General features: G+C 35.2%; 1 protein-coding gene across 1 annotated transcript; it reads right to left on the reverse strand.

The window, feature by feature from the left end:
* Positions 1–15,054: 15,054 nt before the first annotated feature.
* On the reverse strand, positions 15,055–15,846 carry LOC139900840 (uncharacterized). The gene has a single exon (XM_071883593.1). The coding sequence runs from the start codon at positions 15,844–15,846 to the stop codon at positions 15,055–15,057; it is 792 nt and encodes a 263-aa protein (XP_071739694.1).
* Positions 15,847–17,077: the final 1,231 nt, after the last annotated feature.

The following is a 17,077-nucleotide window of genomic DNA, read 5'->3' on the forward strand; positions in this document are numbered from 1 at the left end:
AGTAATATTCTAAATATTTAAACCCATTTTGTTGAGAACGTTTGGAAGATACAAAGGAGAAAAAATTATGCAGCTTCGCTTTCGATATAAATTATTGTTGTAGTTTCGGTGGTCTGTGAGGGTGGTTTCAAAGTTGTAGAGTGGCGTTTACTAACATAAATTTAATTTAACGGGTTAATGGTTGTGGTGGTTTTTATTTTCGCAAATAATTAAGATGGTGAGGTAGAGAGAGACAAGGTGGTGGTCGGTTGTTTGAAGTTTGCTAGGTGGTCTCACGGTGGTGATGAGTTCATGATCATAATAGAAGATAGAACACAGGAAACGTACAACATAAAAACTGTTTAGAAGTTCAACGGTTGTGGTGGTTTACCTGGGTTTAAGAGAGAAGATTGTCGATGGTGGTTCCGGGTGTTATGGTTTGTAAACAGAAAAGTTTTGATGAAAATACAAGAGACAGGAAACGATGGCAGTAGCAATCCAATATGGTCGAGAAAGATGTGTTCGAGTTGTGTAGATCTTTGATTCACAAAATAGAACATTAGTCGAACGGTTGTATTAGTGTGGTGATCAAATAGTAGAAAAAAGGAATGGGTAGGTGTTTTTATGAAGATGGTGGTTTTAGTGTATGTAAGTTGTTTATGCATTTTATGTATATGTATTAAAGTTTGAATTCTCATTCTCATAAAGTTAAAATAGGAAATGTAATTGATCGTCAATTAGTAGTAGTAAGCATAGTAATCTCTAAACAACTTGTCAATTAAGCACAGTTATTTGAGGAAATCAGTTGCAAGTTGTGGGTTCTGTATATGAATGTATACATAACTATAGAATTGATGATAACATAAAGTATTAATATAATATCCATAATATTGTTAGTTAAAATCTCGTGAACCTTCTTTGTCTATATACTACCGACGGTCTTAACACGGACTGTATATCTTGCTCTGCTGATGATAGTTAGTGGCGAATAAATGTCGTCAGAAAAATACCAAATTTTCAAATTAACCATCTTTATTTATTTCAGTCATTTTGGTATAAAAATTGGTCATTAATTTATTAAATACAAATTACATCAACTGTCCCTCTCAATTCTGGGTAAAATATAAAAAGTGTTAAAATTTAATAACTAGATCCTAAATACATTTTTAGTAAGCCTAAAGTTCGTAGAACTCCTTTTCGGATTACCGTTTATTTTAAAATCATATAAGTTTGAATTAAACTGGCTTAATTAACAATCAAAGGATGAACGAGTGCTACTATCGTTTACAGAATGAATTCGAAACCAAATATATATTTTCAATATACTTTATATATATTTATTTTAATAATAAATTTTATTATTACTTATATCATTTTTATTTTACAAAAATTAATTCTAATAACTACATAATATAATGTTTCAAATTATATTAAAATATACATATATACATTTTTAAATATATATGTATCTATTTACAAATAGTTATTCGTGAATCGTCGGAACAGTCGAAGGTCAATGAATATATTAAATAGTTCAAAATTTTTGAGATTCAACATTATAGACTTTGCTTATCGTGTCGAGATCATATAAAGATTAAGTTTAAATTTGGTCAAAATTCTTGAGTCATCACACTTTAGTACTTTGAGACTATTATTATACAGATGAGAGGTTCTATTTGGGGATATTCTATGCAATAAAGTTAATGTCGGTTACCAGGTGTTCAATTCATATGAATGATTTTTAATTCGCAGGTTATGCGTACTATTTTGTACTCGGGTTACGTGTACAATTGAATATTTGAAATCTTGTGGTCTATTAAAATGAAGGAAATGAATGATTATAATAAACTAATGAACTCACCAACCTTTTGGTTGACACTTTTAAGCATGTTTATTCTCAGGTATTAAAGAAATCTTCCGCTGTGCATTTGCTCATTTTAAAGATATTACTTGGAGTCAGTCATGGCATATTTCAAAAGACGTTGCATTCAAGTCATTGAGTTCAATAGAGATTAATATTAAGTAAATGACAGATTAGGTCATTTATAGGTTGGATATTATGAAATGGTGTGCATGCCTGTCAACTTTCGATGTAATGAAAGTTTGTCTTTAAAAATGAATGCAATGTTTGTAAAATGTATCATATGGAGGTCAAATACCTCGCAATGTATCCATACGTTATTGTATTCGTCCTTATAGATTAGGACGAGTCGTTTCAGCATACAATCTGAAAATTAGAGTTTTATCATCATTGAGTAATATGGATAAAACAATTCGATTATGTGAATAGTATGAGTGAAGTTATCGCAAAAGAGTGAAATGAGTGAATGCAGATTCGTTATATCTTTTGACGTAGACAGGAATAATTTCTAGAGTTCAAGGGATTTGGAGAAAATCTTTTTAATAAGATTTGATTCTCCAGTTATTAAGAAATTAGGATCCTCTTCGGTTAACTGCGATGATCTGTCTCGATTGCTTTATCTGATATCTCACTATAAATCCACTCCCCTTGTTTCCTTTTTTCCACAACTCATACCTTCTATTCTTCCTTCCTCAATTTATACTTTAAAGCATTCGTCAATATGCTCCATCCGATTCTGATTCTTGATATAATCCTAACCTTCATATCTATCATTCTTCTCTTTCTTCTGCCATCGGAAGAATCTATTCACTTTTACTATACTCTTGGCTTTATAGTGTTTTTAGTTCTCCTGTGTCTTTACGTTGCAATACTTATTGATATACACGGTTTGTAATTTATGTGTTGTCGTCGGGCTTTATATCTTTTCTTATTTTTCAGAGTTCCTGCTTCTATCTTTCTATAATCATCGACATCCACAGTTAATGTTCTCTCCTATTTGCTGCGATTTATACCCCCATTTCTATTTCGGAGCTTCATGCTCTGTTTTCTCTTCTATCCATTTGGCACCGCATGTAATGGTCCAGAATTCGCAGATATGAATTTCGGAATGAACATAGTTATTGTTCTAAGAAGGACATTGTAATGGCACGATCTTGATTTTTCAAATTACCAGAATACCTTGGAAAAGGCCGAATAATCAAGAAAAATATTTTCTTGATATGTTTAGAGGTTAAGTAGAATACAAGAGTCGTGTAACATGGCACATGATGACATTATGATCTGTGAATCATCACGTTCCATTTAGAAACTCAGCATGACTTACTGTAATATAATCACGTTGATCAACTGTCATTATATTATACTAACTCATGCTTCAGTTCCTAACACTACTTCAAAAACATTCATATTTTAAACTCAAAGGTTTTCAGAATATAGAAACTAAACAGTTTCCTTTTTGATGTAATACAGATAGCGCGAAGAGATAATTGAATTAAGATAAGAATAGTTATGAAAATATTCTCAGAAATATCGAGGATATTTATAATGAAAGATACGATGATATTTTAAAATTTCTAATATCGATGGATGATGAAGAAGATTTGTCCATAAAGTTTTAGAGTCAGGAGCAAGGTATTCGTTAACGACTTCAACATATATTGAATCATTTGGATTCTTTGAAAGTAGATTTTGTCCTTGTGATTTAATTACAGCCTCCTTCATAGTTTTCTCAATCCGTTTTCCAATTCTAAACCTTCTCTTTTTCTGAGCTTTGCCAACACACTATTCTTTATCATCAAACCTTTTACTGTTAAGGTTGTTTACAGTTTTTCCTGCTTCATTAGAATTTTTCAAAATTTCGAGAACTAGTTTGCAGTTTAGGGTGTTTTTTAGAAACTTCACATTCGAAGTATGTAAGTCCAGGAGATTGACGTTATATGTACATATATAACTCTTGGTGTAGACATGCTGCGATATTTCAAAATACTGATTGCTAATTCCCGATGATTCGTATGGAAATTCTCGTTACAAGATGCAGATGAGTAAATGATGGGGTTTCGATAAATATAAAGATTTTTCAGTAATTCAAAGATCAGTGAAGTTGTTGGTAAGTTTATTGCTAATGTGGTGGAACATAAACGGTTTTCCGATAAAGATGGTGAAAAGGGCAACTTATATATCAAGGTTATAATAAGGCTGTTTCGACTGAAAAGTCGAAGTTGACTTGCTGGAGCTGTGACAAAATTGTCTATTTTTAGAAGGGATTGAAAAGTTTTAGCTAATAAATGCCATAGGGTCTGACACAAATACGTGTTAAATTATGACTTTGGTTTCAAGAGTTTTTCAGGTACATAACTGTGGGTAATATGTGGTTGGATCATCATCTCGATTGTTCATTATTTGAAGTGTCTTCAGGAATTTCAAAGGGTTTGAACACCGATTGTAATCGTTAATATACATATGATGTTCTAGCATAGTTTTGAAGTCAAAGTATAACTTTGAAAGATGTAGGAATCTAAGAGTGATGATACCGGTGGAATCTTGACTTGAATTTTGATTTGTCAAATTCATAATACGTAATCAAATTTGGATGAGAATGGTTGTTTTAATTTCAATAAAAGAATGTTTATTGTTGTGAAAGTAGTGAGTATAGTTGGTGATTGCTGAATCAGATTCGAAGAATGTAGCATATTAATTGTGAATTTATATATCTCTAGGGTATTACCTACCCGTTAAAAAAAAATTCACAATTACTATTTTGTACAAAAGAATTTTATTATAGTTTTTATGAAAATATATATATATATATATATATATATATGTATATTTTCTTCAGATGTAACATAGATTTAGTGAGTTAATATTAAATTAAACTCATTTGATTTACGGTTGAAATTAGAATTGAATAATCCCTAAAACTTTAGAAATTACATAACTTTTACGGAGTATTTCTTCAATGTAATTAAAATTATGAATCAATACTTCGTTATTTGTTGATGCATGATGTGGAATTCTTGTGAACTTCGCAAGGTACGAATGATGTTGTTAGGCTACCCAGGATGGATATTGTTTATCCATGCTTGGGTAGCATTTTTTGCTAGTGAGGGATGGGCCTTGCAACTTTGGAGGTTTCGCATCCCTATATTATATTTTTCTTTTATATTTAAAGCAGGGTATGTGTCTGATCGCTGCGTGCGAGGATTGACATACTCTCCTTAGTGTAGGGCAATCGTTCCAGCCAATGCCACCCCTTTTTATTATCCTTTTTTATATTAGCATATATTAGTTCATATTTTCTACAAGTCACACTTTTATGCTAAGTGTTTGACATTATTTTTTGTCCTAACAGTAATTTGTTAGGTTCGATTTATTGTAATCGAATATCTCTTTTTGGTTAAAATTGTTGGGATTTAACAAGTTTGAAAGTCTTAAAACCATTTAAGAAACATAATCAAAGCGGAAGCATGTTAGTAACATTTTTATCTTGTTAATCTTTAAACCAATTAAAGCTAAACCCCATGGATCAAGTTGTGAATATATATGCTTACTAATTAACAAGAAAAGATAGAGTTTAATACCTCCTTAAAACAAGTTTAAGGGCTGCTATAAGTCATGAATGATGATGAAGAAGATGACCAAACAAGACACCAAAACACCCTTGAGTCTTACTTAACCTTATTCACCTTAAAACTAACTTGAAACCCCTTTTTGTTTGCTTGTTAAAACCGACCAGCAGCTGCAGTGAATTAGTGATGATGTTTGATGACTTAAAAGCTTCTAACTTGAAGCCTCAAGTGTAGTATACCCCAAGCTTTGATTACTAACACCATGCAATTTGGTTAGGATTTATTTGACACTACATAAGAGCTTGCAATACTACATGAAGAACCCTTTCTTCCTACCTAAAACTCACGGCCAGATTCAGCAGAAAAGAGCTGAAAAATGAGCTGATTACAAGTGGTTTCATATGTATTAAAATGCATATCTTTCAACCTCACAAGTCTTGGTTCATATACATATTGTACATTGAAGTGACCAAGCTTGAAACCACCTTTTGTTCACCCATAATTTCGGCCAGAATCTCAGCAAAAAAGGCTGATTAAAATCGGCCAGCACCCTCCCAAAAGAATAATATTGTGTCCTCCACTTGCATTCTTGAAAGGAGTCAAAAGGCTTGGTTAAAGTGAGCATGCATACACTTGAGAATTATGTCATATTAAAAGTAACAACACAAGCACATGTTGGTCTTCCTTGGGCTATGCAAACCCCACCACCACTTTGTTTTATAAAAGATTAGTATTTTTATAAAACTTGTAACATTTGTGCTAGTATTTATTTGTTACTTGTATATTTATAAACCCTTTTATAAATATTACACAATGTAAATTGTTTACTCCTATAAACAATTTAAATCCATAGGATATAAGTTATCCAAATAACTTAACTCAAGTGATTATATTTAGAAAACCCATTTTTCTAAAATTCAAGTGTCACGTATTTATTTAACGATCCAATCGCTAAGATTAAATACATATAAGGTGTCGGTAAGCTTGTTATTGGGTATGACCCGACTTGGATCATAACACGTTAGCCACGTTAATTTAATATGTCTCTCGGGCATACGAAATACCTTCAATCTCCCACTTGCACGAGAAACATAAGAAATTAATGCAAGTGATGGATACAGCCTAACACACCGTCCATCACCCCTAATATGTTATGACTTTGTGCCATTCAATAACATCATCCCTTTCAAGTTCCCATCTCGAATATGATTAGGTGAATCTTTCATTATATCCTTTTATCCTAGATGTCATGTTAAATCCAAGAGATACAGAGTGACCACTCTCTTATAGATTTAACTTTATCAGGCCTTAGACATCTGACTCTCAACGAATAAGAGGGACAAATTCCATCTTGACTACATACGTCCTAGACACTACACCTTGTACCATACCTGAAGCCTCCCTTATGAGCTACCTTTTCAGAATAGCGAAGGAAAGAATCAAGGTACAATATTCAGTGAATATCTGAACCCAATATGTATCTCAGGTCAGAGGATACAATGATATTCTCCTTTACTCAAGATTACATGTGATCAACCACAAAGGCTCCATACAGTAAATCTTGAGAGCGGGTCTTCCAATATTTGTGTCCCACAAATATCTATGAACCTTGGTTGCAACCTTGCTCCACATTCACCATTTGAATGTTAACCAATCCAAGTTCATAATAGTCTAGACCTCACATTCATTCCCACAAATGTGATCGACTACGGAATTTAGAATAATTACTTATTCATGGATAAAATATGCAAAATAGGAACATGACTCAAATAAATAAACACCATAGTTATATTAATGAGTTTGAACCACTTCGTTCCGTTACAATACTTAAAACAGATCATAACCAATCACTAGAATGTCGAAGCTCTAATGCACAAACATGTCCTTCATGTTTTGCTCCATATAAGAGTTTCGTGAGTGGATCCGCTATGTTATGATCTGTGTGAACTTTGCGAATACATATCTTTCCCTTTTCAACTTCATCCCTAATGTAGTTGAATCTCCGCTCAATGTGACGGGTCTTTTGGTGAGCACGAGGTTCCTTGATTTGAGCAATCGCACCTTCGTTGTCACAAAAGATCTCAAGAGGGTCTTGAATGGTAGGGACCACTCCTAAGTCGTCGATGAATTTCTTCATCCATGCAGCTTCCTTAGCTGCCAATGAGACGGCGATGTATTCTGATTCTGTAGTGGATAAAGCAACAACATTCTATTTTTAACTCTTCCAAGAGACCGCACCTTCAGTTTGGAAGCTCGCGTCCACGTAACCTTTTACAGCGAGTTCCTCCTCACTAGACCCGTATATTTGAAACATACCCTTAGTCCTTCCAAGGTATTTCAATATACTTTTAACCACAGTCCCATGACTATTTTCTGGGTTATTCTGGTATCTACTTGTCATGCTAAGAGCGCATGACACATCCGGTGTAGTGCATATCATTGCATACATGATTGACCCAATAGCAGACGCATATGGGACATTCTTTTGCTTTCTTGTTCATCTTTCGTGGTGGGGCACTGAGATAAACTGAGAATCGCTCCTCTTTGAAAAGGTACCAAACTTTTCTTAGAGTTTTCCTTCTTGAACCTTTTCAAGCCTTTTATTGTATGCACTTTGATTCAAACCTATCAATTTCTTGGATCTATCTCTGTAGATCCCAATCCCCAAAATGTATTGTGCTTCTCCAAGATCCTAAATGGAGAAGCAACTACTTAGCCAAGTTTTTAACTCCTTGGATTTGCGGAATATTATTTCCAAATAATAATATATCATCCACATATAGTACAAGGAACATGATAGTGCTCCTACTAGCTTTCTTGTATACATAACTTTCATCACCGTTATTAATGAAGTCAAAATTCTTGACTTCCTCATTAAAACGATGATTCCACATTCTTGATGCTTGTTTCAATCCGTAGATTGATTTCTTTAACTTGCATACTTTATATATGTATCCAAGTTTCCATGTATCTTGGTTTTCTCCTTGAAAGGCCATTTACAATCAACTAACTTGGAGTTAGTAGGTTGTGCAACCAATTCCCAAACTTGGTTGTCATACATGGATTGCATCTCAACGTTCATGGCTTCCTGCCATTTATCTTTATCAATCCGTGATAAAGCATCTTGGTAGTTTGTCGGTTCATCCAAATCAACCGTATAGTAACCATCTATGAGATACCCATATCTCTCAGGAGGGTTACTAATTCTACCAGATCTACGAATGTTTTGTATACCTTGATCACCCATGTGATCATTCTCAACATTTTCATGTTGAGTGCTAGTGTCAACCAATTGTGTATTATCTACTTGATCTTGAACCTCTTCAAGATCTATCTTCCTTTCACTATTTCCTTCCAGGAGGAACTTAGTTTCAAGGAATTCAGCCTTCCGAGCAACCAATACATTCTGCTCGGATGGATCATAGAAATAGTATCCCATATCATCCTTGGGATATCCTATGAAGATACACTTTGTGGATCGAGCATTCAACTTATTAGGGACGTAACGCTTAGGATAAGCTTCACATCCCCATACCTTTAAGTATGATAGAGATGGAGGTTTTCCAAACTACATCTCATGAGGTGTTCGCTCCACCTTCTTGGTTGGGGCCATGTTTAAAATACGAGCCGCGGAGCATAGACAATAACCCCAAAATGATAGAGGTAACGAGCTTCTTGCCATCATAGATCGAACCATATCCATTAGGGTTCGGTTCCTCCTTTCGGACACTCCATTAGGTTGGGGTGTTCCTGGTGGAGTAAGTTGTGAGATAATCCCACAACTCCTAAGATGATCTTGGAAGGCATCGCTTAGGTATTCACCTCCTCTATCGGTACGAAGTACCTTAATTGTCTTATTGAGTTGATTTTTGTACTTCGTTTTGATATTCCTTGAATGCTTCAAAAGTTTCGTCCTTGTGTCTTAATAAGTAGACATATTCGAAACGACTGAAGTCATCAATGAAAGTAACGAAGTATCTTTCACCATTCCTAGCTATGGGCTTAAAGGGTCCACATACATCCGAATGTATTAATTCCAATAAGTCCTTAGCCCTTTCATAGGTCCCTTTGAAAGGTGCTTTAGTCATTTTGCCTTGCAAACAAGATTCACATACATCAAACGAGTCAAGTTCATTTGATTTCAAAAGTCCATTCTTTTGAAGTGTATGTATTCGATTCTTGTTTATGTGACCAAGGCGACAATGCCATAAGTAGGAATCACTCAAATCCATTTTGAGCTTCTTGGTGCTTGCTTGGTATATTGAGCTATCGAATGATGTGTTATCATGAACCAATTCATAAATACCATTCAAAGGCGAAGCCTTAAAATAGAACATATCATTCAAGAAAACATGGATATCATCATTAATAAAATTAAGATTAAAACCACATTGTCTTAAATGGGAAACAGAAATAATGTTTCGCGTTAAATCAGGTGCATACAAAACATTTTTCAATATAAGCTCCAAACTACTTGGTAGCTTTAAAACAAAGTCTCCTTGAGCTTTTACGTGCACCTTTGCACCATTTCCCATGTAGAGACTTGTTGTTCCCGCATTTAGTTTACCTCTCATGAACCCTTGCAATGAATTGCAAATATGAGTTCCACATCCTGTGTCTAATACCCATGTATTAGAAGAAGTAATACTAAGCTCAACATATTCCATATATACATTACCTGAGGTTTGCCCTGCATCCCTCTTTGTTTTCAACTCCTTTAGGTAGACCGGGCAGTTGCGTTTCTAGTGACCCATCACACGGCAACCAAAGCACGGATCTTCCTTGGGGTTTGCTTGCCTTGCAACCTTTTGCGATATAGTGTTGTTGGTTGGGGCAACCATCTTCTCCTTTCCTTTGCCCTTATAGGTGGGTCCTTTCTTCTTAGCCACCTTTGGCTTAGAAGAGGATTCATCCTTGGATCCACCTTCTTTGATCGTGAGCATGGGTGAAGCCTTTTTACCCATGCTTGATTCATCCGTCCTTAGCATGGCATGTAATTCGCCAATGCTCTTATCCCAATCATTCATGCTGTAATTCAACACGCATGTGTCAAACCTTTTTGACAAAGAGTTGAGGATAAGGTCCGTGGTTAATTCATTAGACACGGGACTATTGAGACGGTACAATCGATCAATGAGGCTTTTCATCTTTAGTGTATTAGATGAAACGGATTGGGAGTTATTTTCCCTTTTGAGGATGGACCTCAATGATAGGTTATTAAAGTTGATTGGTGCGTTAGGAATGTTGTTGTTATTGGCGGCCATCTACAAAATTTAACAAAGTTCATTTAAGTATTGATTTTAATTTAACATTCAATACCCTTTTAATCCAATTGATATATTAAATTTTAGAATCCAACGGTAAACCAAATTTCGGTTAGGTGACCTTTATCCCGTTATTTGATTTAGCTAGGTAGTCATTATATGACAATTGCAATCCTTTTGCAACTTCTAATGTATGGGATCATGTAATCCTTTTGCATGGCATATTATCCCATCAACGCCTATTTGTTCCTCATGCTTCGGTGACCCTAAGTTCATGATTCCCAAATCAAGTCGTCCTACTTGTGTAAACGTGTAAACTTAACATACAAGTGGTTAGGTGACCTTTATCCCACAAGCATGCGAAACTCACCTTAATCATATTAGTTTGTTCATGATGGTTAGGTGACCTTTATCCCATCATGAGTTCCCTAACATGCTTAAGTGTCACACAAAAGGATGGCGTTAAACTTGTTGCCTTGTTTAGTAAAAGGGATTTTAAGTTTTCGTTAATTCTAGTTTGAGAAAACTTTTATGCCATACACTAACATGCATTTAGTGTATGGTTCTTATGAAAATCCATTTTCATGTCTATAAACCATTTTATATATATGATCCTAATCATGATCTTAATAACCGTTTATTAATGTCCTTTTAGCCATTTTTAATTTAACCAATTAAATTGTCGTTTTGCATGTCGTTAACTAATGTATAATTTAACCAATTAAATTTCCATTTTGCTTGTTGTTAACTTGTGAGATTAACTTGTAGCATACAAACATACAATCCACAATCATACAATACACAACCACACAAGCAAAATAAGTGTGTTCACAATCTAGCCATTTTGGTGGACATTTGTTTAGCCGAAAACAAATGCCACCGGTTAAGGGGTTTTAACACAAAGCAAGAGATTTCCAATCTCCCACTTAACCTTGCATCCAAATGCTCCTTGTGTTCTTCAAGTCTTCATCATCTTGTATCTTCATTTTACAAAATATGTATCCTAATACATTTTTATCTAGAAAATGAAAATACAACCTAATCTATTTTACATACCAAATATAAAATAAATTACATAGCCTTATGAATGAATTATTACATGCCAAATGAATAAATATTATTACAAACCAATTGAATAAATATCAATCAACCATGCATGCAACCAAACACAAGGTCAAGGCTTAGATTGTGAACATCATCAACATAAGTGATAGGCAATACAGAATCACAAGTGATTGGCAATACAGAATCACAAGTGATCGGCAACACAGAATCACAAGTGATCTGCAACACAGAATCACAAGTGATTGGCAATACAGAATCACAAGTGATCGGCAACACAGAATCACAAGTGATTGGCAGTACAGAATCACAAGTGATTTGCAGTACAGAATGCAGAATCACAAGTGATTTTGGCCAAAATGACAACCACCCAAAACCGAAAATTTTACATTCTACTTCATGCATGTTCATAGAATGCAAAATTATAGTGGGTTTAATAACCATCTCGAAGCATATTTCAACAACTTCGGCTCTAGATACCATTGTTGGGATTTAACAAGTTTGAAAGTCTTAAAACCATTTAAGAAACATAATCAAAGCGGAAGCATGTTAGTAACATTTTTATCTTGTTAATCTTTAAACCAATTAAAGCTAAACCCCATGGATCAAGTTGTGAATATATATGCTTACTAATTAACAAGAAAAGATAGAGTTTAATACCTCCTTAAAACAAGTTTAAGGGCTGCTATAAGTCATGAATGATGATGAAGAAGATGACCAAACAAGACACCAAAACACCCTTGAGTCTTACTTAACCTTATTCACCTTAAAACTAACTTGAAACCCCTTTTTGTTTGCTTGTTAAAACCGACCAGCAGCTGCAGTGAATTAGTGATGATGTTTGATGACTTAAAAGCTTCTAACTTGAAGCCTCAAGTGTAGTATACCCCAAGCTTTGATTACTAACACCATGCAATTTGGTTAGGATTTATTTGACACTACATAAGAGCTTGCAATACTACATGAAGAACCCTTTCTTCCTACCTAAAACTCACGGCCAGATTCAGCAGAAAAGAGCTGAAAAATGAGCTGATTACAAGTGGTTTCATATGTATTAAAATGCATATCTTTCAACCTCACAAGTCTTGGTTCATATACATATTGTACATTGAAGTGACCAAGCTTGAAACCACCTTTTGTTCACCCATAATTTCGGCCAGAATCTCAGCAAAAAAGGCTGATTAAAATCGGCCAGCACCCTCCCAAAAGAATAATATTGTGTCCTCCACTTGCATTCTTGAAAGGAGTCAAAAGGCTTGGTTAAAGTGAGCATGCATACACTTGAGAATTATGTCATATTAAAAGTAACAACACAAGCACATGTTGGTCTTCCTTGGGCTATGCAAACCCCACCACCACTTTGTTTTATAAAAGATTAGTATTTTTATAAAACTTGTAACATTTGTGCTAGTATTTATTTGTTACTTGTATATTTATAAACCCTTTTATAAATATTACACAATGTAAATTGTTTACTCCTATAAACAATTTAAATCCATAGGATATAAGTTATCCAAATAACTTAACTCAAGTGATTATATTTAGAAAACCCATTTTTCTAAAATTCAAGTGTCACGTATTTATTTAACGATCCAATCGCTAAGATTAAATACATATAAGGTGTCGGTAAGCTTGTTATTGGGTATGACCCGACTTGGATCATAACACGTTAGCCACGTTAATTTAATATGTCTCTCGGGCATACGAAATACCTTCAAAAATGCAATTATTATGTTTTTATAAAATCACTATGGAGGATATAATGACTCATTACAATTTTTATGCATGCCATAACTCTTATTTAGAATAAATGTCATGACTTCATGACGGGAGCGACCCTTCAATAGTTTCATGATCTTTTTATTCTTGTGCTAACAATCCAATGTTATACACAAAGTAAGCAAACCAATGCTTATAAGTTTATACTCAAGACTTTTATAAAAATTTTATAAGTGTTTACGCATATACAATCCAATGTAATTTATAGGAATTATAGACAAACCAATGTATATACTCTTGAGTCTTTCGGCCACGCCAATGTCAGGGTTATTTAAACAAGTAAACCAAACTTGTATTTTATAGTCTAGACTGTGCAAGTCTCTGTCTTGCGCGGTGTATAAGCGTTTGTAACAATACAATGTTTTTCTACTGTCACCATTAAAAATAGTATTAGTAACTGAACTAAACTATGCCATTTGAGACTTGGAGTGTGTCCCTGTGCAGCTAAGGGGCATGCAATCAACAAATGTAAAAATATACAAGTTATTAGCTTAAATTGCATGATTCAATTTGTTTCAAACATCTTATTTGAACAATACTTAGTTGTCATGTTTACAATGGAAAATAAAAATTTACATAATAGAAACTTTAAACAGTTGTTTGGGGTGATCAATCCCTCTGTTTCTTTTCATATGTAGCACCGTTTGAGTGTTTGTGCATGCCAGGTGCATTTTATTGCTTTTTCATCTATACCTGCTAACCGATACGCCCCTGTATCGCTTATGCCAATAACCTTATATGGCCTTTCCCATTTTGTTCCAAGTTTACCCGTATCCTCCGCTCTGCTTGCTTCATTCTTTTGCCATACCAAATCATCCAACTGGAAAGATAATGGTTGTACGTGTTTATTATAGTAGCTTGCGATTCTTTGCTTGTTGATTACTTCTTTTATAGCCGCCATTTCCCTGCACTCTTCAACTAAATTTAGATTTTCACGCAGTTCTTCGCTGTTACTACTTTCATTGAAGGACAATATGCGCATGGTTGACACATTTATTTCCACAGGTATTACTGCCTCGGACCCGTACACCAAGCTGAAAGGTGTTTCATTGGTTGCACCCTTTGGGGTTCTACGGTGTGCCCATAGTATGTTTGGTAGGTCGTCTATCCAACCCCGTCAGCATAACCCAAGTCGTGCTTTGTTATCTAGCACGATATCTCTATTTGTTACTTCACATTGGCCATTTGCCTGGGGGTGTGCGACTGATGTGAATGTTTGTTTTATATTGAGTTCTTGGCACCAATCACTGAATGGGTTACCTTTAAATTGTGTACCATTTTCACTTACAATTTCATTTGGTATTCCAAATCGAAAGACAATATTTTCCCATACAAAGTTGCGGATCTGCTTGCCCGAAATTGTTTTGAGCGGTTTGGCTTCTACCCACTTTATTAACTAATCTATAGCTACGACCAAGAATTTTACGCCTCCTGGTCCTGCGGGGAATGGTCCAACTATATCGATTGCCCATTTTCAGAATGGCCATAGAGACGCCACTGGTATCATTGGATGTCGCGGAGCTTTGCTTACTGGCGCATGCAGCTAGCATGACTGGCATTTTCGTATTACCTCCGCGGCAACTCTGTACATTGAAGGCCAATAGTACCCGAGCCGCATTATATTGGACGCAACTGTTTTGTGCCCTGAATGCAAAGCACACATTCCCTCGTGCACTTCCCGTATGATTGACTCTGCTAGAGGTGGATTAAGACACCGCAAATGAGGTCCCAAAAAGGAGTTTCTGTATATATTGCCTTTATCTAGCAAATACATCGGTGCTTTCATTTTTATCTTTCTTGCCTCTGTTGAATCCATTGGCAATGTGCCTGTGCTCAAAAATTCCACTATCAGTGTCATCCAACTTGGCTCATCTTCTTTGACTGTGGCGGATACACCATCTGTGTCAATGGATTTAACTTTCACTTCCTCAACCCAAGTTTCTTTCTTGAAATGGCTAAATGTTAAGGCGGCCAGCTTACTCAGCGCATCCGCCTTTTTATTCAATGTCCTTGAAACCAGCGTTATCTGAAATAAATCAAAGTCTACCGCAAGTTCTTGCACAAGCTTCAGGTATTTTTTCATCGATTCATCATGCGCTTCAAATACCCCATTGAATTGATTTGCAACTAGCTGTGAATCAACGTCTACCGACAGCTCTTTTACCTCCAAGTATTTTGCTACTCGCATTCTTGATAATAGCGCTTTGTACTCGGCTTCATTATTTGTTACAGGGAAGCTGAAACGCAGTGCGAAGGTATATTCTTCACCTTCTGGACTTTTTAGGACTATTCCTGCCCCTGCGCCTTCTGGACCACAATCCCCATATGTGTGCATTTCCCACAGTTATTTGGGTGGAGGCGGTATTTCTTTTGATTCATGCTAGATTTCGATGTTTTCGGCTGTTTCGGCCAGATAATCTGCTAGGACTTGCCCTTTTACCGCACTTCTTGGTGAGAAGCTTATCTCATGCTCAATTAATTCAATAGCCCATTTGGCCATGTGACCAGAATTTTCTGGTTTGTATAGCACCTGATCAACAATTATCAGCGAATATTTTGAGCTTTTGACAATATTTTGTTTCTTTGTCATACCTGCTTTATTGGTTGGTCCGTTAGGACCATTATTGGATGCGCTTGGAAATATCTCATTAAGCGTCTAGCTGTATGCACGAGCGCATAAACCAGTTTGTCAATCGCAAGGTAATTTAATTCGCTTCCTGTTAAGGCTTTACTAACAAAATATACAGGCATTTGTACCTGTTCTCATAGCATAATATATATATGATGAATGACTATTGAATAAGAAATAACTAGATTTTGATTTGAGGTGCGTACCTATCCCTTGTTTCCTATCAGCACTGAACTTATTGCTTCTTTGGATGCCGCTAAGTAGAGTGTCAGTGTTTCCCCTGCAATAGGCACGGTCATTGTGGGAAACTCCTTCAACAACTTTTTCATCTCTTGAAAAGCCACTTCTGCTTCCTCTGTCCATTTGAAATCCATTTTCTTCAAAGAATTTTTTAGCGTTCCAAAGAATGGCAATGATCGTTCTGCGGACTTTGACAAGAATCTCGTCAATGCGGCCAGCTTACCCGTCAAACTTTTCACGTCCTTCTTACTTCTAGGTGATGGCATGCTTTCAATAGCTTCTATTTTCTTTGGATTTGCGCATATTCCGTGCTCAGTAATGATATGACCGAGAAATTTCCCGTCTTCTTCTCCAAAGCTACACTTCGACGGGTTGAGCTTCATGTTTATCTTTCTTAATGACGTAAACGATTCTAATATATCATCCTATTAACTTTGCTATGTTGTGCTTTTTATGACCAAATCATCCACATATGCCTCTAAATTTCTACCAATTTGACTCTTAAAAGCTTCATCTATTACGCGCGGCATCTTTGTATAACAATAGATGTCGTGGCTTGTGTGAAAGGCAGTTTCATGGATATAATTTTGACTTACAACCTTAAAACATTCGCTATAATAACCTTATTATTATTAACTTAATATTAAAATTATAATTATAAAATAAAAATATAAATATAATTGAGAGAGAGTGAAGA

This window comes from Rutidosis leptorrhynchoides, chromosome 3 (assembly GCF_046630445.1).
Source record: "Rutidosis leptorrhynchoides isolate AG116_Rl617_1_P2 chromosome 3, CSIRO_AGI_Rlap_v1, whole genome shotgun sequence".
NCBI lineage: Eukaryota > Viridiplantae > Streptophyta > Magnoliopsida > Asterales > Asteraceae > Rutidosis > Rutidosis leptorrhynchoides.